The 25,148-nt window shown below is 39.8% G+C and overlaps 2 protein-coding genes across 2 annotated transcripts; both read right to left on the reverse strand.

The window, feature by feature from the left end:
• Nucleotides 1–1,351: 1,351 nt before the first annotated feature.
• Nucleotides 1,352–8,192, reverse strand: LOC115363299 (prostaglandin reductase 1-like). Its single transcript, XM_030057416.1, has 9 exons — nt 8,055–8,192; nt 7,271–7,316; nt 6,226–6,285; nt 5,497–5,664; nt 5,245–5,362; nt 3,422–3,577; nt 2,604–2,709; nt 2,297–2,415; nt 1,352–1,862 (listed from the first exon to the last, which is right to left on the reverse strand). Exons 1-9 carry the CDS (start codon nt 8,158–8,160, stop codon nt 1,752–1,754), a joined length of 990 nt encoding a protein of 329 aa, XP_029913276.1. The 5' UTR covers nt 8,161–8,192; the 3' UTR covers nt 1,352–1,751.
• Nucleotides 8,193–12,654: 4,462 nt separating this feature from the next.
• On the reverse strand, nt 12,655–17,902 carry LOC115366080 (low affinity immunoglobulin epsilon Fc receptor-like). The gene is made up of 7 exons (XM_030061351.1): nt 17,812–17,902; nt 17,345–17,522; nt 16,994–17,092; nt 16,084–16,878; nt 13,489–13,631; nt 13,249–13,358; nt 12,655–13,100 (listed from the first exon to the last, which is right to left on the reverse strand). Exons 2-7 carry the CDS (start codon nt 17,448–17,450, stop codon nt 12,965–12,967), a joined length of 1,389 nt encoding a protein of 462 aa, XP_029917211.1. The 5' UTR covers nt 17,451–17,522; nt 17,812–17,902; the 3' UTR covers nt 12,655–12,964.
• Nucleotides 17,903–25,148: the final 7,246 nt, after the last annotated feature.

Here is a 25,148-nt window from a genome sequence, read left to right on the forward strand (position 1 = left end):
GCCAGTCATGTTTATTACTATTTTTTAACAACGCATCTGGGGTCAACTGTGGCCTCAAGGTCAGAGAGGTGGGCTCGTGGTTGCTGGTTTGATGCCCTGGATGTCCCTCAATAAATAAAGGTTACTGGGGTGTCACACCAGGTTAAAAACAGGGTCAGGGTTAGGGGTTAGGTTATGTTGTTTAAAAACAGGGATTTTCTTATTTTGAATTTTTCTTGAGTGCGCTCTTCATCACACCAAGAAATGAGAGTTCCGAAAAGTCAATAACCATAATAAAAATGTAATTTTACCAGCTGCATTTTCCGCATTAATCCACTTCAGCAGGTCTGAGTGGGCCTCAGTTGCCGTTGTAGAGTCATGCTATTGTCTGGACCGTGGTAAGACCAAACCAGAGTCCCGCAAAGTGAAATTATTTCGCTTGTTGCAACTAAAATAGCTGTGGATCTTACTAGCACTGAAACAATATGTTAGCAAATGTTTTCGAAGCTGGTGTGTGGGTTGGTGTAGAACTCCCTTGTTAAAAACTTTGGATTTTTGTAGTGGTAGATGATTTGAGAGAGTCTACATGTGATGACATTGATAGGTAAAGCGCCATGGTCTGCTAGCATTCGTAAAGTAAAGTAGAGTAAAGCTGAGGAGACAAAAGGAGTCCAACACAATCTAAAGGGCTCAGGAAAAGTTGGCAAGTCTGTAGGTAGAAGGCAAAGTCAAGCTCATAAAACAGGCTGGGCATGAAGGAGGAGCGGGAAACTTTATGGGCGAGCCTGATTACAGGATCAAGGATGAACACACACACACACACACACACACACACAATGCAAACATAGCAGACAATACAAGCATAGAGAAGCAACCACTTTCTGAAGTGAGAGGGAGAACTAAATCAACCAGATCTGATGGTGGAAACATGCAGAGAATTAAAAAAAAAAAAAAGTGAGTGTTTAAGTTTTCATTTTCAAAAATAAGCCCCACCCTTTTTACAACTTACAACTTAAGAACTTTGCTCTTTCTGTAGATCTGACAAAAGAAAAAAAATAGAATAATATCCAAAATGTGGAGGAAGGCACACACCAATATGCATATCCATATACCCACTTTATGGATTTCATGTCTCCCATGAGTTTTCTTTCTGGGATAATTTATCAAAACTTGAGATCCAAGTAAACATACAAGCAGCCAATCATTCAAGGAGGTTAATGTCTGCTGTTTTCACACTGTACTTTATGAACAGACTGCTCAGTTTCCCCAATGCTTAAAAAAAAATTGCATATTACTCATCAAACAATAAACGAGACTAAGAATAAAGTCACAAAAGACAGTTTATTTTTAAAAATCAGTATAGGTGGATCAATTGCACACCAACCAATCAACAATGCACATAATAAACAATGTTGTAGTACACAGAAATTATACAGTTTATAATACACTTGCAGCCTCATTTCAGGAAAGCTGAAGGTAAAAATGAAGATAAAAAACTGAATTAGTGGTGAAATTGATAAGACTAATAAGGACAGTGGGAACATGTCAGACTGTCTGCCTATTCATCTGGGTGGACCGCATCTATCTGACCGCACTGTCGACTGATACATACTCATAGACACTCATTCACTCATTTATTTTTCTTCTTATTCCGTTCAATCGACATTTTCTGGAAGATTTTCTACAACTTGAGGACTTTCGTAATCACCACAATAACACTTTTATGATGGAAGTAATTTTACTATAAAACACATTTCTTAGCTCGTCTGCCCTCAGACCTTGACCACAGCCTTGCCAGTGTTGTCCCCTCTCAGCATGCCTATGAAGGCAGCGGGCATGTTGGAGAAGCCTTCAGTGACATGTTCAGTCCACGTCAGCTTACCCTGAGTGACACACAGACACAAACACAGGTACAGCAATGTCATTATCTTATTATAAAGTTGTCATATATATTTTGCATCTATATTGCTATGCACTACATGTTTGATGCTTAACTACATTTTGCTGTGCCCTGTACAATCATAATAATGTTCCATCTAATCTAATCTACTGTTTGCATGTTTGGTATATACTGCAATGAAGGACTGACACATGAAACTGTAATTATCAGTCCCCACATCAAATTATGGTTAATAAAAATGAGCCAACCATGTAAATCGTGCTTAAATTAGATTTTTAAAAATGCTTGAGTGGCTTTGAGATGTTGTGAATTCCTGACTAAAGCCTCCCATTTTTTAAATTTATTTATATATTTATTTATTTATTTATTTTATTTATTTATTTATTTTATTTTTTTTTTTTTTAAATCCAACTATACCTCCTTGACCCAGGCCATCATTCTCTGGAACCCCTCCTGGAATTTTTCTTCCCAGCGTGTTACCAGGAAGCCCTCCATACGCAGTTGTTTGAAGAGGACATGGCCGTGTATGTATGGACCTGATGAATTATCACACACACACGATTAACCAACAATACACAGTTTCTGACATACACAAACATAAGGCTATACATGACTGTAAATATGACCAGAAATAAAGCATGTATGATCACCATGTGTGGCCAGTCCTGATCTGCATTGTGAGAAAAAGTTAGCAAGCACGTGAGGCTGTGACTTTTCGCTCTACCTTTCTGAGGAGTTGTATCATTGTACATAGAGATGCTCCCACACACAGCGATACGGCCAAAATGCTTCATCAGAGGCATCACCACGCTGGAGAAATCACCACCTACCTGTGTGTGTGTGGTAGTGGTGGGGAGGAAAAGAGAGAGAGACAGAGACAGAGACAGAGAGAGGGAGAGAGGTGAAATTGCTGGCTGGCATTGTTACCACTCTGTGTCTATGTCTGTGCATTCAAAACTGTGTATATACAATTCCAGTCTCCGCTTGCAAATTTTGAAATGCTTAAAAAAAATGAAAAAGATAATGTATCCAACCTATCACAGCCTTCTGATTTTGTAAATAAATACTGAGTAACTGTAACTGTGCCAAGCTAAGTGAGGTCAAACAAGGATGTCTGCGATAATGCATCAGCTATCTCGATTTGTTACAGCAAACAATTTAATGACCGGAAAATTATCTGATGGTGCCAAAGGCAAAATACCTGCCCTCACATTACTGATAAGCTGTATGACAATATTCTGCCCCAAAAAGGGGATGTGGGATTTGCTTAAAATAAGAAAATTACATAAAGTATAAGATTAATGCTATTTGCTATACAGAAACCGTATTAACAATTTAAAAAGAAAGCATGACAGAGTGCTGACTTGCTCTTCAAAAAGCTATTTTTCCAAGAAACAACCTTTATCACCTTCTCACAGCCGGGAACAATTACATACAAATTCACAGGATTAAAATCAGGTGAAAAAAAAAAAAAAAAACACAGAATGTGTTTACACATGGTTCACTGACAACTGAATTATGCTTATCTCTCATCACACTCACGTTATCAAAATAGCAGTCATATCCATTGGGTGCAGCCTTTCTGAGGGTTTCGTCCAACGAGGAGACGGTCTTGTAATTGAAGGCGTGATCAAAGCCGAGCTCCTTCAGATAGGCCACCTTAGCATCCGTCCCCGCAGAACCCACAACAGTGCAACCCTGGGCACACGGCCACAGAGAGGCCACAGTCAGATGCATAATATAATCTGCATTAGACTAATCAACACCATCATCATCCACATCTACAGCAGACATAACACATGCCATTTGGTGGTGGAGACTGTCATCCAACATGCATTATAATATCATCATTTTAATTAGTATTCCTGGCCCCAGCAGGAAATAAAACACCTAAACCGGTTAGTGTTAATGCCAAGACCTACCCGCTGAGCCATAATCGTCATAACAGCTATCATCATAGCACATAGGCACATACAGGCACTCTGGGAGTTAGTGACACACTCATTCTAAACCTGTATCTTGCTTTTATCTGTTTTTGTGTTTTCAATAAAACACTATGAAAACACTTAAAGCACTCCATAGATAGACATCATTATCACTGAATCACAGCTTGATAACAGTTATGTATGTGCAATTAGTGTATAGCAGATTGTTAGAGTGGATATCTAAGGCTGATGATTTAGTCTTTATTAGAGGAGAAATCAGACACTCAGCAGTTGCTCAGCTCAGGCAGTTTTAACTTTAGAGACAGATCTACCCGTGTATATAGATTAAGGCGGTTCAATAAACCCATGGTTCGATTTGTATTGTGGTTTTGTTTTGGTTTTTTTTGTTTGTTTTTTTTACCATGTCCAGTGATTTGCCCTATTGCAAACATAACTTAGTTGTGAGAGCTGATGAGCCAGTGATGTACCAGTGACACAGGAGGCCAGAACTGCACCAGCATGGCCATGGGAGGCTGGGATTGGACCAGGACTACTACTCAGGGTCACAGAAGTGGGACAGGGACAGCCACATGAGCGAAGGGATCTGGGACTGCTACTTGGGCTCTAGGAACTGGGGGAGCCACTCATGCTCTCAGAACTGGGTCTGAGGCTGCCACATGATCTCAGGAAAATACTGGGGCTGCTACTTGGGCTGTGGGGACAAGGGCTGAGGCAGCAGCACAGGCACAAGGAACCAGTTAGCCAGGCAGGCTGGAGCCGTTGGCTGGCACACTTGAAGTTAGCATGCCAGTGGCTAGCTGGCTGGAGGCTAGCATGCAGGTGGCTAGCACACTATTGGCTAGCACACCAGTGCCTGCCAAGCTGGAGGCTTTGGCAACCCCCAAATGCCAGTGCCCCAAAAAGGGTTGGTCTCCACTGGGTACAGTTCGGGTTGGTTAATTCTGTCATGTGTGGACGTAGGTAGGATCCAAATGCAGAAGCTGAGGCAGGAAAGAAGGCTTTAAGGGTACCAGTATTTAATAACTAAACTAGGAAACAAAGAACACAATTTATAGGATAAGTACGAAATATTGTTTTTTTTGTCAGACAGTCACCCTGTACATGTGAATCCCTCAAGGAAGCGTATGAGCTTCTTATGACGAGTGCACATAACAATGACAGGCAGGGATTGGATCAGTCTTTGCCCTTAGGATTGAGAATAGACAATAAACCAAGAGAATTTAAAATAAAAGTGAAATCCGTTCTCACTATCACAGACTCCAACATGGAAAATAATGGACAAAAAAATAAAAAATAAAAACAGCTGTATCATAGCTGTATCAGCCACTTTAGCCCTACTGCCAGACCATACCAGATCTTAAGGGCTGTGGTGGAGTGACACTGTGTGAGGTAAGGCTTGAAGGATTAAATGCACTATGCCTTAATTTTGGCGATCTGTCCAACTGCTGACCCCACAGCTCCAGCGGCACAATTGACCAGCAGAGTGTCTCCTTTCTTTATCTGACACACCTCCTCCAGTCCATACAAGGCTGTTAGGCTAAGAGAGAGAGAGAATGGGACACAGAGAGATAGACAGAGAGAGAGGGAGACAGAGAGAGAGAAACATGGATTAGTGCAGGCTGGAACAAAATTAACCACCTTTACTAACCCCTCCATTTCTACTCATCTTACCCAGGCATGCCGATGATCCCAAGGGCCAGTGATAGAGGGATGTCCTGGGGCCAGTCAGGCAGCAAAGGGGTCAGTCCAGTCCCATCACACACATAGTGACTTCTCCAGCCACACATGGCCACTACATGACTCCCCACTGGGAAACTAGGGTTATGGCTCTGGATGACCCTGGGAATGTGGAGGAGGTTAAGAGGAAGAAGAGGAGCACCAGAGAGAAAGACAAAGTGTGACTGGCTGTATGAATGACAAACATCTGTGTGTGAGTGTGTGTTTCATCCATATCTGTGGCTCTAACTACACTGCCAAAACAAGACATTTAGTCTAATATTCAGTGTTAAAATCTTGCTTTTCTTAAAACAATTGTGGAAAAAAAAACTGCCACTGGGATGAGATAATCCCACATGTTACCAATGTGGTTTCAGTTCATTCAGTAATTTTTCTGGGAACAACTATAAATATATTGAAACAAGGCAGAATAAGGCAGATCAGCCCACTAGGATCAAGACAATGCCAGTGGATCCAAGAAAATTCTAGAAACAAGCTGGGTAGTATTAGAAACAAGTGGACTTTTCTCAGCCCACTGGTAATTTCTTTTCACTTATCACAAGAAAAACAAGAATTTAAGATTGAATATGAGAGCAATTGACTTGATAAATTGGAGATTTTGCAGTGCATTGTTAGAATGTAAGTACATTGAGACAGCACAGGTGTATTTTTGTTGCAAGATACTTGGACACTTGAGCTCCAATCATCACATCTCCTTCCTTCATCGTCATCCGGCTGTATGGCCTACAAGAAGGGAAAAAATAGCTGAGATATCAACCAACATAGCTGACTGATCATTAAAATGGATGTGCAAATGTAAATGTGGCCAACTTAAGAATTCTTAGGTTTCAAGTGTTTTCTGCCCGTGTTTTCTACTGTGACAGTTTCTAAGCAAAATTAGTAATTCCACGAGGAACCATATAAAATTAATAATAACAATAATAATAATAATAATAATATCTGTTCTCTTCCCACAAGTCACGGGAGGGGAAAACCCACAACTGCTGATTAGATAAGGCCTGTACCACTCTAGACAGCATATTGCAAAACATTTTTAGAATAGTAAGCTCCACACAGAAAGACATCCAGGCGGGCAGGCAGATACACACACACATTCACACACAGATAGGCAGTCAAGTAAATGAACAGACTTTTCTCCCACAGCCCAAACTCATGCAAGGTAGCTAAATATAAATTCCCCATAAGTGTGAATGTTTGTGGGGATGAACAGGAACCAGCAGGCAAAAATATGAATGGAGCTTAGTAAAATTACGGGCAAGTATGTTAACAAGGGGAAAAGACAAAGCATGAAATTGGTGTTTGTTCAGTTTGTCTGCTGTAATTTTACAGCTCACTGTCAATGCATGTCTTGAATACATTGTTTGTTTCTACAAAAATTAACTTCAAAAGTCAAATAATTACAGTTGAATTAACAGTGCAGTAACAATCTGTACATGGAAAAACTGTGCTAGCCAACAACAAATTTAGTTTTTGGATGCTGTTTTTTATAATGCACTCATCCTGGATTGCAGTCTCACAGTTTATGTTTAGTAACCTGTGTTGTGTACTCTCAGCTGTAGTTTTTGTTGCTCACAGTGCATACTTAAAGCAGAGTGGGTGCAATGACCGTCTGCAGACAGCTGTTCCACATAACTTGAAGCATACATTTTTTCACAGTTACTCAGAGATTGCAAGGGAGGAGTGTGTTATGCAACGTAACTCTACAAACCTCATATACGGGTCCACACTGAGGAACACAGCCTCTAATAGCACCTCTGAAAACACAATACAAGCAGTGAGGCATTCACTGTAAATTTGAAGCCGCTTCCACTGCTATACTGCTGTCATACTGTAGCAGGTTATTTCCTGACTTCAGTGTTACTTCTTCACAGTTCAAGTTCTCTGCTCAGTAATCAAAACTGCCGCAAATTGGAAACATTGTTATAACACTTTCATGTACAATATAGTGAATAGACCAAGAAACTACTGAGTTAAGTTACACTTTATTAATCCCACAAGGGGAAATTCCAAAAACTACTGAGTTGATACTAGAATAATGAAGTGACAGTCTTCCCAAAAACTTCCTTTTAAATGTCTAAAACAATAACTGTACAAGGAATATTTCTGAGCAAGTTTAATAAAGGGACAACTGTCAACGTACAGTATATCACTGCACATACATGCAACTATGGGGCAGAAGTCCTATATTTGTGTTGGATAAAATAAAAAAGAACATGCTTAAACTTCTGTCTGATGAGATATGTATTTAATTTTAGTCTGTTAAAATTAAGACCCGCCCTGACTGAGTTTGCAAGAGTCAGCGCCTCACAGAATTCTAAAATGAATTAAAAGTTGACAAAATCCAGCTGTTGTTTTTGTCAGTGAACCTTTAGCCTTTTATTTTGGAGCAGGAAGACCATGATGGCAGAAAAGAGTCGTGGAATGTAACAACGACAGCAGTTTGCACGGATGAGTTTGGATATGTTATTCGATCGGTGATTGTTGACACTGACCTCCATGCTTGGGTTCAGGCAGCTGCTCGTCCTTTAGCTCAAAGTCACTAGGTTTAGGGAAACCCACAAAGTGTTGCTTGAGAGTCCAAACCTGTGCTACAACCATGGTTCTCTGCTGTTAATAACTAACAAAAGATAAGGGAGAGAGAGACAGTGAGAGTCTGTTTCCCCTCTCCCAGGCGGATAGGGGGGAAAAAAAAGAGGGGGTAGGGGGGTGGGAGGCTGACAGCTTTGGGTCACGTGGTGTTGCTCACACACAGCATGGGTGTGGTGTGGAGCGGCTGAGCTTGACAAGAGAAAACTATTATGTACAGGCATGCACAATGATGTTGTTTTTGACACATGACAAAGTAGAAGTTTCTGCTTTAGTTGGCTTGAACATAGAAGAGAAAATAGGACACACTGCCAGAATGATTGCTTCCAGATCTTAGACTGTGCTGAGCCTGTTTAGAACTGGTAAGATGTCTGAATCTTGTAACAGATAAGACAATGTATGCAATGAAAACTATAAATGTCATATCTTCTCACCTTAAATCTTCTACCTAGTGCAGCTGGCTGCATGCTCTGCCCTAGAGACACAGTCACTCAATACGTAAAGTACACCACAAGAGAGCATGTGCAGTCAAGATTCAACTTGTCCTTCTGATAGACTGTGACAAGATCTCATTACATGCACTATAAACGGATTTCACTGAATGCAAATACTATGGGTTAGTTTGCCAATAACATGCTGTGGCAAGGTGTGTCAGATATATTGTCTCTGCAGTATACTGTTGTCAGTATGTATTTACAATAAGAGCAATAAACTTCACTAAAATGTTAATTCTTGCAAACCTATAGAGACATAAAGCAAGACAAGATAGGATGAGAATCATTTCCTTTGCTGTAGGGGCTACATATAAAACATCTATAATATCCATATGTCCACATGTCGGTTCCACTTTGGTATGTCTTCATTTTGCCTACACCAAGAATATGATTCACCACTCTTTGTCTTTTGCAAAAGTGTCAGTGTGATTTATTCTTAGCTGCATGTTCACAACATGTAAAATTATTATGGGTGCACAGCCTCTATAGACAAAAGCCTCCAGCCTCCATGTGACTGAACTCAGCACTGTGATCATGTTTGTAAAATCAGTCAGTACACACTTTAATCCCTATTGTGGTGTTCTGTCAAGTTGATAGTTTCATGTGTTTTTGTGTTGTGTCCATTTCCTGTTCTTCTCCTTGTGTTTTTTGTTCCTTTTACTTCCTGTGTCCTGTGTTTACTTCCCTTCCCCCTATCTATCTCTCTCTGTCTCTCTCTCTCCTTGTGCTTGTTTGCATGGTTTTTGACTCTGCCTAGATTTATGGACTTTGGTTTTTGTGTGATTCCCTTGCTTGGATTTTGCTGCTTTTGCTGACTGCCTTTCCGCGTATAGCCTCTGAACTGTCAAGTAAAGATTTTTTTGTTACTATGTTTTCTCTCATTTTCTTTCTGAACAATTTTTTGAGTCCTGCATCTATCTACATCTGAGCCCCAGTTTTGTAGGATCATCACACCTATATTTTATTCAATTTATCATAATAATCATAACTATCATAATAAGTGTGCAAAGGTCAGCAGTGCATACTGACAGCCACTTGGACCCTCGGAGTTCTACTTGTAGACTGATCAGATTGATAATCCTTCATATTGTGTGCTGCTGCACTATTAATGTTCTTTGGTTAGCACAAAGATGTGAAGAAGAAACAGCCATAACTCCTTATTTATTGTGAAATATAGCAATATGGTCATATGACATATGCACAAAGTATTTTATCTTAGTAATAAGAGTTCTTGAAGCACGAAGAGTTTCTAGCTAATAGTTCTCTATTCAAACCAATCAACTTTTACCGATGAACTGGGAGAAACTTTGGGGCCTTTTGACATCTGAAACCCAAGGTTTATGTTTTTTGTTGCATTGTATACATTTGATCCCATTAGTTTTGGTTTCACTTAGCAATTATGCAAGCGCACTAAAGGAGTTTACATGGCATACCTATGTCTTGTTGTCATCACCTGTGTGACCTGCATCTAATTATTCTTGACACTGACTGGTTTGTAGATGGGCGTGAGTCTGATATCTCTGTGCTGTCACTTCAACGGGTAGCCTTCTGTTGCTGTTTGAATTACTAGAGAAAAATAAATGAACAGGTTTGTTTTGTTGCCACTGTGTTAACATCATGGCATTACAACCAGCAGCACCGACTTTGACTGAGGTTTCTGTCGGCTTGAGAATGGTGACCTTGTTCCCTTTAGAGAGACAGGGATCAAAGGACATTGTGCACAGCTGCATGTGGGCGGGGTGGGGGTGTGGGGGTGGGGGGGTGACAGAGCGCCATGTGAAGCACACGTTCCTCCTCTCCAGCATCACATTACCTTTGTCTCCTCCTGGTGGATAAACATCAACCTCAGACTGGACCTGCGAGAGTCCATGCACGTGCGTGGGCTATGGTGGCATGCGGTGATGTGTGTCTTGCAAGGACTGAACAACAGGCCTTTAGATGTCGGTAAAATGTGACCTGAGTGGAGGAGAACCTGAGCGATAGCCCTGCTGTTCACATCAAAACCACTGCAGTGAAAATTAATATATATATAATCCCAGTCTGTCACCGACAATGAAACCTATGAACTACTGATCACTCAAAAGAGGCTGAGTTTCATCTCAAGCAACCAATCAAAACTGCTCCTCCGTACAGTTATCCAGACCTATGTTACAAGGTCCTTGGCTCACATGTACATGAGACCCAACATCATCCCCAAGAGCTCTGTCTGGACTCCATTTCATACCTCCCAAGTTACGTAGTCTTGGTGTAGTTTCAAACCCTCCATGGAGGCAGGGTCAGCACAAGTTAGGGCATTCAACAGACCAGAGCGATCTGGCTGAAATGAGGAAGTTCAGCAAGGAGAGAAGAAGTGCAAAGACTGGAGGAGAGGGCAAAGACCTGAGAATGAAGGCAGCAGCACAGAAAGATCATAGTTCCTCATATAATTCACTGATATGAACTACGATAGTTATGAGCCATTTCTCTGTTTGAATTTACAAAAAACTTACTGCAGTGCAATAAGATTTACAATGAAAACGAGAAGTTAAAAATTAGTTGTCATTTAAGTCTTAAGATTAACAATTGTTTATATTAAATTGTTTAATCATTTAATGAATGCAAAAAAAAAAAAAGATTTAAATGATTGGTGTAGTCAACTTTAATTTATGATTTAGGAATAAAAAAACTGTAATGACAGCAAATCACAAGAAGAGTAACAGGAAAAGCAACTGACAAGCACAAACCCGCATCCTAACAAAAAAGTACTAAACCCTTTTATCAATTGTTGAATTTGTCCTTACAGAGGGAATCATTGCATTGCTTCAAAAATCTTAGCATGAGTAATCAAGCAATTTATTATCATTAAAGATTTTGATTTAATGTGTAATTTACTGTATAATCATCATTCATATGAAGTATGAACAAAATTACATGAGTGTCATAATCTCACAATTTTCTCCTTTTCCTTCCAAATGTGTTTCATAGTAATCCAACTAAGTAACCCAACAACAAGCATTTGCTTTATCGATCAAAAAATCTTTTAAAAAGTGTGTGCAACCATATACATATATACACATACATCATGTATGTAAGAATGGCCTCATCAGCCAATCAGAAGTGAGAGAAACTGTGCAATAATGCAAAATAAGATTTGCTTTGGGCAACCTGATGGTTATTCCTCTACTTCCACTTGTGTCTCCAGATTATTCTATTTGGCTTTGAGGTTGGCAAAAGCTGAAACTCTTCAAGCTCAAGGGACAGTGCACAGCTGGGCAGCAGGTCAAAGCAAGTCTCGTTTTGCATTATTACACAGCCATGCTAAACACACACTTCTGATTGGCTGATGCAGGCATTCTGATGCCTGGTATTTCTGAAAAATAGGACATTGTTTGACATTTAATCATATCACTCCACAAGTAGCCTCATCCATTTTGTAACTTTATAATCAAGTAAACCTGCAACATTCATGTTTATAAGATTGACACTGAAGTATATTTTTGGTAGAAGCTTGAAAAAAAAAATCCAACTGGTGCAGTGCCAGATCCAGTTCCAAGACTGCTCATTACCCAGTTCCTCATGTTTAGCGGTGCTTTATGTTTGTGTGTAACTTGGTCAAATATAACTTGGATGATTTGAAAATGAAGATATCTGGGTAGCACTTTATAATAAAAGCACACTTAATTAAAGCATAACTAAACCATGACTCACCATTATAAATTTGCATGGCTTAATGCATGATGTATCATGAACTCCTGTGGCTCAATATTAATAAATCATAGCATCATTATGAGTTCATATGATCACTTAACACTTACTCGGTCATCGTTTTGTGAACCTTCACTTCTCGTTAAGTCGTACATCAGTTCACATGTCATCAAATTAGATGAAAAACAGTTAGAAGAACCAGAGATTTCCAGTTATGCATTATTTAAACATGACATTTGTACCCTTATTATCCTTAGAACATAAGATTTACTCAGAAGGCCATATTTTGCCACTAATACCGCTAAAGTGAGAGGAGAGTGTAATAGGCTTTTTTTTTTTTTTTTTTTTTTTTACTGTAACTCATCTCATACTAATGATGTTTACACTATCTGGTAATACAGGGGCTGAATGAGAGCTCTGCTTTCCTCCTCTGAGGTCAAGACACATGCTTTGAATGGATTTGTAAATGCTGATGTGGCTGAAAGCATTTCAAAGCGTTGGAACCAGGCAAATACGGTATATTTCGAATACATTACCCAGCAGAGATACTGCAATACTCTTCTATACGTTATGATCATTAGTTTGGCACCAGAGTCTGTAAAGCTGGATAAAGCTACAGGCGATTTTTTCTAGGAAACCTAGGTCTCACAGATCCACTCTTGTTCGTCGTTACAGTTCTCGTCATTCCAGTCCCCTTGCCCCGTCGCACGGTGCCAGACCTCCACACAGTCCTGGTTTCCATTATGGCTGTTGGGCTGGCCTTTGCCCCAGAACCTGCAGAACAGAGACAGATATCAAAAAAGGAGAATAAATACTGCCTCCATGACTTGAACAATCCCTGGATAACTGAAATTAGTATAGAGGATATGGTGGCAAGGTTTTTCCCCCTTTTTTCCATGGAGTTATAAGTTCAGTCTCTTACGCTGTGGTCAGTGGTGTCCCGTCAACCCATTTCCACTCTCCCTCCATTCCTGAATCACTCAGGCCAATCCAGACTTCTTTGTCAGATGCATACAAGCCATTTATGAATGTCTTTGAGGTAAGAGAGATACAATTAAAAATATTACAACAGTTTTCACAGAAATCAGTGTCTACAAGCGAACAGCAGCACACATTCTACATACATGGTATGAAAGCAAGAGCACACAGCGATAAAACACACCATTTCCTCTTTGCTGTTTATGATCACCAGGTCTGCCGCTCTGTCTCTACATTTCTGTCTACTCTTTTGCCAGGATGCTTTGCCAGCAGAGGTGAAGTAGCAGCTAGATTCAAACTTCTTCCATCCAGGAGGACAGGATTTATCTGTATTGATCAACAAAAATAAACACAGAGAACATCCCTTAACCATGTCTTTGGAAAATTATATTTTTTTCATTAATTTTTGAAGGTTCCTCATAAACAAAGATTGTAATCAAAATATGGCTTTTTCCCCCAAATGGCACCATTAGCAAGCATGACTTTTTATCTCTGCTGTGATCGGAGCAAAGCAGCCCATTTTTCTCAGTAATGCGTTTTCCTTCATGGCTGAAAGAACAAAAATGATGAGGAATCCTACAAATGGGAAGTGTGACATCAAAGGCCAGACTGCAATCTAGTGTTGCAAAATTCCCAGAATTTTCAAAGTTGGAAAATTTCCATGGGAATTTTCGGAAATTTATGTGAATTAAAGGGAATAAATGGGAATTTTGGGGGAATGTTCAGGAATTTATATTTACTGCATTCACCCGGTCATATACATGTATACATAATAAACATTTTGGTTTGTTATAAGCAGATATGCATGCAAACATGTTACATTATAATGCATTTCCAGGGAATTTTCGGGAATTTTCCCTAGCTGAGTCAAACTGTCGTGAATATTGGCATAACCAGTGTGCGAAATAAGGGGGAGCAAAGGCGTGCACAGCTCCCCTGGTGGGGACATGAGCTCCCCTGGCTGGAAACATTGTGAAATTTTGGGGGAGCGGTGCCTGCTCGGTGCCGGCCAGCACCGCACAGTGTGCTTGGCCACCCGGTCACGTCTGCCGGATCTGGTTGATTATTATTATCAGTTGATTATTGATTATGCAATGCCGCGATTCACAGTTAATCGCGCTGCGTGCATTAAACAATTTTGCGGAAGCAGCAGGACGGCATGATTTATGTCATATCCATGTTCACGCGCTGCATGCGTGACCGTGCATGTGCTCGTGCATGAGCGCCCATACCATACTGGAGCTCACCCCCTCCAACCGTGCCAGAGTAATTTTAAGTTGATTTAATTAAACAGTCAAAAGTTACTTTGGTGGTCCGTGGATTCATTTTTATCATGTGGATTGAAGTTTGCGTAGCCCATGTAAATGCTTGGGAAATCTGTTGTGGAAATGAAATTAACCTGATCCATCCATCCATTTTATGTAACTATCCTATATTAAGATACTAATGGCATCACCCGTGTGCAACGAGTTTTCTCTTCATAATAATCCTATGTCTGTTCTGTTGTAGGATATTAATGCAACAACCAGCAGTTATACAGCATTAGTAAGAGGTGTGGGCTATTAATTCAGGCATAGGACTGTGTGCAGTACTATTGTTAAGGTGTGCATATGAAGTGGTTCAAACTATCCATTCAAATGCATAGAAATGCAGGAAATTGAATCGTGATGCTGATGTGATGATCGTCTGTCTCAGTGGAAGTGCTGTAGCCTAGTGGAGTATAGGCTACTGATTGATGATTTTCGATTTTCGATGATTCGAAATTATTTGCATATGTACAGTTGAATTTGTTGGTACATTTGTTGGTTAGAGGTGAGTCCTGAGTTCAGGAGATTAGGGTTTCCATTTCCAAAAAGGTGATATTGATGTTGACATTCATTTTATTGATTATTGTTTATTTTTGCCCCATTCACATTAAGTTAACAACAACAAAAACGAAAATTTCCAAAATTCCCAATTTTAAATTTCCATGGAAACTTTTTAAAAAATCTCATTCAAATTGATGACAAGAAAAAAAAAACGAAAATTCCCCAAATTCCCGAGCTGAATTTTCCCGGGAATTTTCAGAAAAATAGGGGAAAAAAAGTGACAGCAAAAATCTCCTGAAAATTTCCAATACAGTGGTCCCTCGCTATAACGCGGTTCACCTTTTGCGGCCTCGCAGTTTCGCGGATTTTTTTTAGTGCAATTTTGCATGTTTTTTTTTTTGTTTGTTTGTTTGTTTGTTTTTAACAGCGCATTGTGTTCTGCGTCCTGATTGGCTAAGGGAGAGCCCATTGTGTTCTGTGTCCTGATTGGCTAAGGGACTGTAGACCATTTCAATCAATCTCCTCCGTGCCGTGTCTCCTGTACAGTAAAGAATGTGTTCATTCTATAATACTGGACTTATTTTTCTACGAAGGTTTGAACTTTGAGAGTGTTTAAACAAGAGAGAAAAGTGAGAAAATGTTAATGCCTGTCTGAGAAAAGTGTATTAAGTGTGTAGTGAGGGGTTTTACAGCCTTAAAACACCTATAATAATTGTAAAAAATAAAGCTGACTACTTCGCGGATTTCGCCTATTGCGGGAACGTAACTCCCGCAATAAACGAGGGACCACTGGTTTCCAGAGAAAAAATTCCCATACCTGTTGGCATTCCTTAAATTGCTTGTAACATTAATGTTGATCACAGTGGTCCAGAATAAAGTTGTTGTTTTTTTTTTTTTTTTTTCCAGATAAGGAGTCATTTGAAATATGCTGAATCCATTCTTTTATCTTTGTTTTCTTCTCTAGTACTAACCTTCAGTCAGGTTACTCATTCTGTCAGCTTCGGTCCGTAACTGCTCCACCTCTGCGCTCAGTGTGTCGCGTTTCTCCTTCAGGTTGTCTCTCTCTGTGGATGCATTCTTGTAACTGTTTTGAAAGCTGTTTTTATCGCTAACCAAAGACTCATAGCTGGCCTGAAGCTGGTCTCTCTCTCTCACAAGTTTGAAAAAACTTTCCTGTAGATTTTCTATTTCTGTTGTCAGGTTGCCGTGAGTGCTGTGTAATTTGTCCTTCTCGGTGTTGGTGAAGTTGTGATTTAACTGTAACTGCTCGACTTTCTGAATCAAAGTGTTGTACTTGATCTGCAAATCCTCTCTTTTTTGGACATGGATGTTGTACTGGTTCTGCAAGTTATTCACATCTTTCTGCAATGACTTGTGAGAGGACTTAAGCTCAGCATTTTGTTTAACGGCTGTATCGTAAGTGCCTTTTAATTTACTCTGGTTTTTAGATAAGGTATCTGTAAGATTACTCAGTTGGCTTTGACTCATTGCTAGCTGGTCTTTCTCTTTCATCAAATCATTGTTGTTTTTCTGTAACTGGCTTTGAATTGTTTTGAGATTATTTGTTTCTCTAGTCAGAATATTGACGTTGGTCTGTAACTGTTGTCTCCTTTGAAACAAGTAATTGTTACTCGTTTCTAAATTGGCTTGAGAGACATGTAGATCCTTTTTCTCTTTAAGTGCTGTTTGCAGATTCTCCTCTGTGATGTTTTTCTCTTTAGCCAAGGCATTGTAGCGGTCCTGTTGATCTCTCTCTGTTTTGTTATCTGCACAAAAGATGAAATACTGATGAACATGCATGTGTCAACATATTTACTGTGACCTGAGGGAACCACTGAAGCATTGGAATATTTAACCAAGAGAATGTAAAGAGAGACTCACAGGAGACTGCCTGGCCTATGGTCCCAGCCAGCAGAAGCACACCCAGCAGCCCAAGACAGACTGCAACAGTGCTGACAGGGCTCTTTCTCAACTCGTGCACTGAATCACAGGAAGCAGAGTGTAAAAAAATCATGCATCTGAGAAATTTGTGGTCACATGTTTTGTCAGCATAAGCATTTATGTTCCATGAGTACTGAACAGTGATGCAGAATATTGATTTCAAGAAAAATGTTTTGTTTTTGTTTTTTAACTCTTGAAAAACTCTTTAAATGACAAACAGACATATCCACTATGAGTTGAAGTTCAACTAAAGTACGGTGGCTAATTATCTTTTTTCAAAATTACTATTACCTGAAAACTGAAACTTTCTGCCAGCCGCTGTGAGGGGCTTAAGATCACTTGAACTGTCATCAATGTCCATTGTTTGCCCCATGGATTCAGTCTGACCCTCAGGCATCTTTGCTCCTGCTTCTTGGGTTTGACCTCCTGAAAGTCTTACAGGAACTTATGAAAACAAGATATTTTGCCTCTGAAAAGAAGTTGGACAGAAATTGTATTTGATCAAATTGCAATGTCTCTCATACTGTCCCCCCCTGCTGCTGTTACTAAATACAACACCTTAATCGTCACAGGAATATTTTATTACTCCAAGGCTGTCAGGCTGCTGACCTTCTCACTCCATGCTGACAGAATTTGCTTATAGAAATTTTTTAACTTGCAGTGAGTTACTCTTTTCAAATTTTCCTGCACAAGGATGTCAGATAAGGACCTAAAAATACTCAGAGTGTAAATTGGAAACAAACTGAGGTAAATCTTACCTGGGCTTGGAGAGACAATGAAGCATAGGCTACTGCAGAGGGACTTGAGAGAGCGCTGTAGTCCTCTTGAGCGCTCCCAGGAAACAGAGGAAGTTAATCATGTTTTTGTCAGTGATTTCTGAGAGAGGTCAGCCTGCAACCAATGCATTGGTTTTGTGTGTCATGTTACACCTCCCTCAAATTCTTGTGAAATTTTCTTTTACTTGTGGCTGGCAGGGAGGAAATCAAGTGCTGGGAGGTGGAGAGAGGGCCGAGGCAGTCTAAGAGTCACACCTGCACCAACTGTCTTTTTCCCGTTCAGCACAAATGCATCTGAGTGCCCATGGGCCTTTTGGTTTTAAAATGAGGTGTGATCAGGCTCACTGTTGGTGCGTTGTTTTCTTGGGGCAGTTGAAAGTTGTTGCACAATTGACCAAAAACAACAACAAAAAAAAAAAGATCTGAAGTCCATGGTGCAGTTTTTGATGTTATTTTAAGGGCGCATTATGAAGATAGTAATACTCAGGGAGCTTTATAGGAATCTTGCTTGTGCACTGTCGCTGTGTGCACGAGCAGATCGGTTTCCTCTGCAGGGAAGCCTTCCTTCTTTCATGGAAGATACATTATACTAGCCTTTATATACATTATAATAGCAGTCCACCAATGGGCAAGCACAACTCGCTATTAAAGGGAATGGGAGATGGCACTGCTGTTTTACTGCACCCAAAACACACCCATGTGTATGAACCCTTTTGAACCACACGCCTGGAATAATAACCCTTTTTTCAACTGTTAAAACAACAAAAGTGGACTTGGACACACCCTCAGTGAACTTGCATGCTGTTCTTCAGGCCATGCACTTAGATCGTTTCAATAGAGCCCATTGTGGTAATCGACAAGGAACAGAAAATGGCAGTGGTTATAGATGTAGCAAGCACTAACATGGCAAAGACGGAACACAAGAAACTGAGGAAGGACTGAAAGAGGAACTGCAAAATATGTGGAAAGTGAAGACCAAAGTCATCCCATAGCAACCTGATGGAAAAAAAAGGATGCCGCTGGACAGCTGAATTTGTGTGATTTTGTGCATTAACGTGTGTGTGTCAACTCATAAATACTGCAAATATGTTTCTGGTGAGCATCTGAAGGCAACTCTTATATTACCTTTTATTACCTTATGTTAGGCTGCTTTTAGTAGCACAAGACATACATGGTGAATTCTTTTATTTAGAATCAATCATTACATCTCATTTGCATGAATGATTGAAGCACCTGAGCACAGTAGGCATTTCTGGATAGTAAAGGACAGAGGTAGTCATGTCTTGTAGGAGCACTGAATTTGCTCCTGCCCTGACCCTTTGTGTTGCATTCCTGATTAACAACTGTGTAACCAACAGTGCAATTGTGTGTGTGTGTGTGTGTGTGTGTGTGTGTGTGTGTGTGTGTGACTGTGCTATAAATCATTCACTATTCAGCATACAGTATGGCTGACAGTAGTGTGTCAGCCATTTTGATGTAGTGCCCAAATTTATGATCCTAAATTTTATTCATTTAGAGTGCCAAAAGTAGCCCAATTGGCCCCTTCCCTGCCGGGTCCCCGATGGGTCTCACCTCTTAGCGAGGGTGGGACAGCTCTGGCCCCTCCCAGCAGTTTGGCCACTGTCATAGTATGTCAAAGCGTGGCACGCCTTTTGGTGCCCCTTTTGGCGAGCCAAGATGTTACTTAAAGTTCCTGCTTTCCAGCTCTCCTGACAGGAATGCACAGAGCCGTGCTGCTCAGTCGACCTGACCAGGTCTCCAGTTCAACCTCATGACAGCAGAAACAGTCCGCTCTCATTGAGCCACACTGTCTTTATCGAGTGACAAATGTTACACATGGTAGATGACCTCTGAGTCTGTGATGTTTTTGACAGCATGTTTTCAGTTGCATGCACAATATTCTCTGTAAAATTTGAACTTCCTCATATTTTTTTCATATCACACTGAACCAATGATTGAGAAAGTGCCACTGCTCATCTTCATTATCCTGAAGAGAGAGCAGGTTGTTATTCCTACCACTGGGATCACTGCCATGGGGAAAATTTTTCAGTGGTTTTCCCAGGAAGAGAAATTTAAGGAGGTCCTTCTTCTTCTTCTTCTTCTTCTTCTTCTTCTTCTTCTTCTTCTTCTTCTTCTTCTTCTTCTTCTTTTTAAACCAAACACTGCAGCAACTGTTTTCACTGATTAGGGGAAAATATTTGGTGAACTGCACCAAAGTATAGCTGGGGGGAAATCGCTGCACACTCTTAGCCACATGGTCGCTCATCCCTGCTCTATATAATTTCTACCCTTGAGAGATGAAATCACGCAAACTTGGAGCTGTCTTGTACATCAGTCATTTTATTGATATAGCACATTTAAATACAACAGAACGTTGACCAAAATGCTACACAATGTCAGAAAGATAAAAACATTAGAACAAAATAAAGCAAGTTAAAAAAAAAAAAAAATTAAGACATTAAAATTGGGTCAAAAACACATTAAAACATAAAACCAAATCAGACTAGATTATGTCATTGCTACTGAATAAAATGATAATAATAATAATAAGATCTAAACCAGAGAAAAACAGCAAGAAAAGGTTGGTTTTTAGGACACACAGTCTTGTCCGTCAGTTCCACAGCTTGTCTGCCAGCATTTCTGAAAAAATACAGATCCCCTAAAAGGCAATTTGCCCCTGCTGGCCACAAGTAAAAGATAATTTCACTAGAAATTAAAGGGTGGTGTAACATGTCACACAAAATTAATGCATTTGGCTGACTTCTCTCAGAAATTACTGACAAAATCACAATTAACTTCCTCTGTTTCCTGGGAGTGCTCAAGAGGACTACCACTGTCTCTCAGCTCCCTCTGCAGTAAGCTAGTCTTCATCGTCTCTCCAAGCCCAGGTAAGATTTACATCAGTTTGTTTCCAACTTACACTCAGAGTATTTTTAGGTCCTTATCTGACATCCTTGTGCAGGAAAATGTATAATGACTAACTCACTACAAGCTAGACAAAATCCTAGATTACCAGTTTTTATAAGCAATTACAGAGAACAGAGATCTTTAAAAACCAAGATTCAGAACTAAAGTGATGGAATGTTGCATTTCTGTGAAAGGAATCAGTTTATGGAACAATCTGAACAAAGAAACCAAAGAATCCAAGTTAAAAGTTACATTTAAAAGAACAATTAAAGCCAGTATGTTAAGGAAATATAATGAAATATGTTACCTATGTTTACCTATGATTGTCATAATCGTTGTCATGAAAGGTATAGTAGCCTATATGTGTGTGTGTGTGTGTGTGTGTGTGTGTGTGTATATATATATATATATATATATATATATATATATATATACGTGTGTGTGTGTGTGTGTGTGTGTATATATATATGTATATAAATGGATGTTTGAACACTTGAATGGTATAAATTGGATTGGAATTTGGGAAAAAGAATGTGACTGTCTGTGTTGTGGCCAGCAGATATTTTATTTTAATTTTGTTTATTTTGTTGTTGTTGTTTTAATTTAAGTGCTTTGCAAAATGATTTTTGGGGATAAAGGGGCAGATTAAATAAGATTATTCTTGTTTCTGCTCCCTTTCATTCAAGATTTGGGAATGTTGTGTTTATAGTGTATTTTTTGGTTTTGTTTTTCAATGAATGAAATAAAATAAAATAAAATAAAATAAATAAATAAATATATTTGGGGCAGGGAGTGATAGGGTCAGCATCTTGATCATGGATTACCATTAGAGTTCTCAAATTCTGCCTGAACCCAACCCTACCCGACCCTACCCAACATTTTCGGGTATGGTCGGGCCTAAAATGTATGTGAACTGGTCGGTTAGGGTAGGGCTTCGGGTTCTGGTTCTGTGTTTTACTGTCGCCGTTGAAGGACGACATATAAATGACGCAGGCATGAAGCAGAAGGAGAGAGAGAGAGAGAAGAGCAGGGATAACAGTTTAGTGCTAAATTAAACCATTTTGTGCAGAACTACATAACTTAGCATGTTTTATGAACAACTGAACATGTGAAACTGTCTTTCGCCAACTATTAGGCGACTATCAACAAACATTTTGATATCGCCGAGAGGCTAAGACGAGGGAATTTTACCTGCTTGACTCGCTGACTGGCTGTCAATAAAGCGATGATCCGATCAGTGGCAGTTCTGCCTAGGCGAAATTACTGGCTTGCGCCCTTCCATGTTACTACTCCTACCGCAGCGCCAGTCGGCCGCGGCACCGGCCGCTCACCTGTCAGATCCGGCAGACCTGACCGGGTGGGCGCGGTACAGGCCGGTGCTGCGTCCGGCCCGCCTGATGCCGACCGGTGGCTTTTTTATTCAGACAAGACTTTGTCCATATAAAAAGTAGCCTATTTTTTCCAAAAAAGGGTTTTGCAAAAGAGGGGTTGTCTTAAAATCAGGGTCGTCTTTTATGCGGGTCAATAAGGTAGTCTAGAAAACTAGCTTTTTTTTTTTTTTTTTTTTTGAGGACGCACTTTTCTGTTCTTTTCTTTTCTTTTCTTTTCTTTTTTTTTTTTTTGGAGGGCACTCGCCCCCCCAAGTAGATTGCGCCCTGGGTGGTTGCCCACACTGCCCATAGCAAAAACCATCCCTGGATCCGATGCTGCAGTTCATACCTTTATTGTTAAAAACTGTAAACCAAACAGCATTTAAAATCATTGGCAATGTGGTCAGCAAAATGTGAGCCTCCCCCGCTGACCCCCTCTCTCCAGCTCATTAAAAGAAAAAACCCGCTCTCAAACCAGCTGATTTCACTACTGAGGTGAGTCGGTGATGCCCACACCACGTGACATGTGACTATCAGTAATAAACTTGGCACCAACACCAACTAGCCTATTATGTCCGTTCTCTCACTGCTACTAGAATTTGAGCCACCGGTGCTGCTACATAATGGCGAATTTGGCGATCTTTTTGTTTTTCCCTCTCATTTCTTTTTTTTCGGGCTTTGTCGGGCTGTCAGGCCTAAAATTCGGCTAATTAGTAGGGTAGGGTAGGGCCTCGGGCTGACCCAGTAGGGCCCGGTTAGGGTAGGGTCTTAATTTTCAGGCCCAATGAGAACTCTAATCACCATTGCTTTGGATGGGCAGCCTGATCCTGCCTAATGACAAACTGAATGAAATGGAAAAGGTGAATGGACCATTGTAAACCTACCTTTCCTGAGCAAAGTTATAGAAAAAGACGTGTTTGCATGGGTCTTGCAGATCTCACTGATAACATTCTGGAGAAATTTCAACATGGTTTTAAGAAAAATCATAGTATTCAGTCGCCCCCCTAAAACAAAAAAAAAAAAATAGTCTCTAATCCAACTCCTACTTGGATAAACGAAGAAATCAAAAAATTAAAGAGAAACTGTAGAATAGCTGAGAGACGGTGGAGGAAAAACAAATTCAACTACCAAATTTACCGTGAACAGCTGATTATCTATAACAAGGCAATAAAGCAATCAAAACAAGCGCATTTTTCAAAACTCATCAGTGATAACCGGAACAACCCAAAAATTCTCTTTTCAACAATTGATCGTTTAATTAATCCTGTTTTTAATAGCACAGATAATATGTCATCTAACGCAAAGTGTGAGGAATTTGCAGCCCATTTCTATACAAAAATAGATACCATAAGATCAAACTTATCCAACTGTCAAACCTTGGATCTTAACACCCATGAACCTCTGTGTGGGGAAACACTAGAGAAATTTGTCCTGGTTGATGCTGAGATGCTGATAAAGGTGATTTCTCAACTTAAACCCACAACCTGTGTTTTAGATCCCATCCCCACATCCTTTTTTAAATCAGTTTATGGCTTTTTAGACAAAGATTTACTAAACATTATTAACTGTTCTCTTCAGACTGGTGTTTTCCCATCCTCTCTTAAAACTGCAATAGTCAAGCCCCTTCTGAAGAGAAACAATCTTTCTCATCGGTTCTCAGAAATTACAGACCTGTATCTAATCTGACATTCTTAAGTAAGATTTTAGAAAAGCTCGTTGTTAATCAGCTGAATGATTTTTTAAACTCTCATGATAATTTTGAAAAATATCAATCTGGTTTTTGGACCAAACACAGTACAGAGACGGCATTAACAAAAGTTGTGAATGACCTAAGGCGCAATATAGATATGAAGAAACGTTCTGTTCTTGTTTTGCTTGACCTAAGTGCAGCATTTGACACAGTTCTCCTGGACAGACTTCATACCCTGATCGGCCTCTCTGGTACTGTTTTTAATTGGTTTAAATCATATCTTAATGGCAGAGAATTTTTTGTAAGCATGGATGAATATTCCTCAAAAAGTTATGAATTGAAGTGTGGTGTCCCCCAAGGCTCAATTTTAGGTCCAACTCTTTTTAATCTTTATATGTTGCCACTGGGGGATGTCATCAGGAAGCATGGCATTAATTTCCATAGTTATGCTGATGACACACATCTTTACATAGCTGTGTCTCCTGATGACACTGGGCCAATAGATGCCCTTTTAAAATGTATTTTAGATATCAAGTTATGGATGGCAGGTAACTTCTTACAGCTCAACCAGGACAAAACAGAAGTACTTGTCATCGGTCCTGAAGCACACAGAGAAAAACTCAGTTAAAAACTCAAAGCCCTGGCCTTTAACACATCTGAACAGGTAAAAAACCTTGGTGTTATTTTAGATTCAACATTAAATTTTAATTCTCACATCAAAAGTATAGTTAAGAGTGTTTTTTATCATCTCAAGAACATTGCCAGGGTGCGGCCATTTTTATCTCAGGCAAATACAGAGAAACTAATGCACGCTTTTATTACTTGTAGAATAGATTATTGTAAAGCTCTTCTTTCTGGTCTCTCTAAAAAAAACTATTACTCCACTACAGCATCTCCAAAACTCAGCTGCACGAGTTCTGACAAGGACCAGAAAGAGAGCGCACATTACGCCAATTTTAAAGTCTTTGCACTGGTTACCTGTCTGCTTCAGAATCGATTTTAAGATCCTCTTAATGGTTTTTAAAGCTCTTAATGGTCTTGGTCCTGATTATTTATCTGATTTGCTTTTAACCTATGCGCCCTCTAGAACTCTCAGGTCTTCAGGCAGCGCCCTTTTAATTATCCCAAAAGTTTTAACCAAAACATATGGTGAGGCCTCATTTTACCATTACGGCCCACGTTTGTGGAACAGTTTGCCTGAGGACCTGAGGAAAATAGAGAAAGTGGACATTTTTAAAAGCAAACTCAGGACCTACCTTTTTAGTATGGCTTTTAATTAAATGTTATTTTAGGAATTTTTTATTTTATTTATCATTTTCGACCTTTTAGTCTGGTTTTTAACTGAATTTTAT

This window comes from Myripristis murdjan, chromosome 1, assembly GCF_902150065.1.
Source record: "Myripristis murdjan chromosome 1, fMyrMur1.1, whole genome shotgun sequence".
NCBI classification, from domain to species: Eukaryota; Metazoa; Chordata; class Actinopteri; order Holocentriformes; family Holocentridae; genus Myripristis; species Myripristis murdjan.

Coding starts and splice junctions, on each gene's coding strand:
- LOC115363299 (XM_030057416.1), bottom strand. CDS start 8,160: ATGGTTGTAGCACAGGTTTGGACTCTCAAGCAACACTTTGTGGGTTTC. Junction 7,317..8,054: donor GCCTGAACCCAAGCATGGAG/GTCAGTGTCAAC, acceptor TTGTGTTTTCAG/AGGTGCTATTAGAGGCTGTG. Junction 5,665..6,225: donor ATTGGAGCTCAAGTGTCCAA/GTATCTTGCAAC, acceptor CCACATTCCCAG/GGTCATCCAGAGCCATAACC.
- LOC115366080 (XM_030061351.1), bottom strand. CDS start 17,450: ATGCCTGAGGGTCAGACTGAATCCATGGGGCAAACAATGGACATTGAT. Junction 16,879..16,993: donor CATAGGCCAGGCAGTCTCCT/GTGAGTCTCTCT, acceptor TCTTTTGTGCAG/ATAACAAAACAGAGAGAGAT. Junction 13,359..13,488: donor TAAACAGCAAAGAGGAAATG/GTGTGTTTTATC, acceptor CTTACCTCAAAG/ACATTCATAAATGGCTTGTA.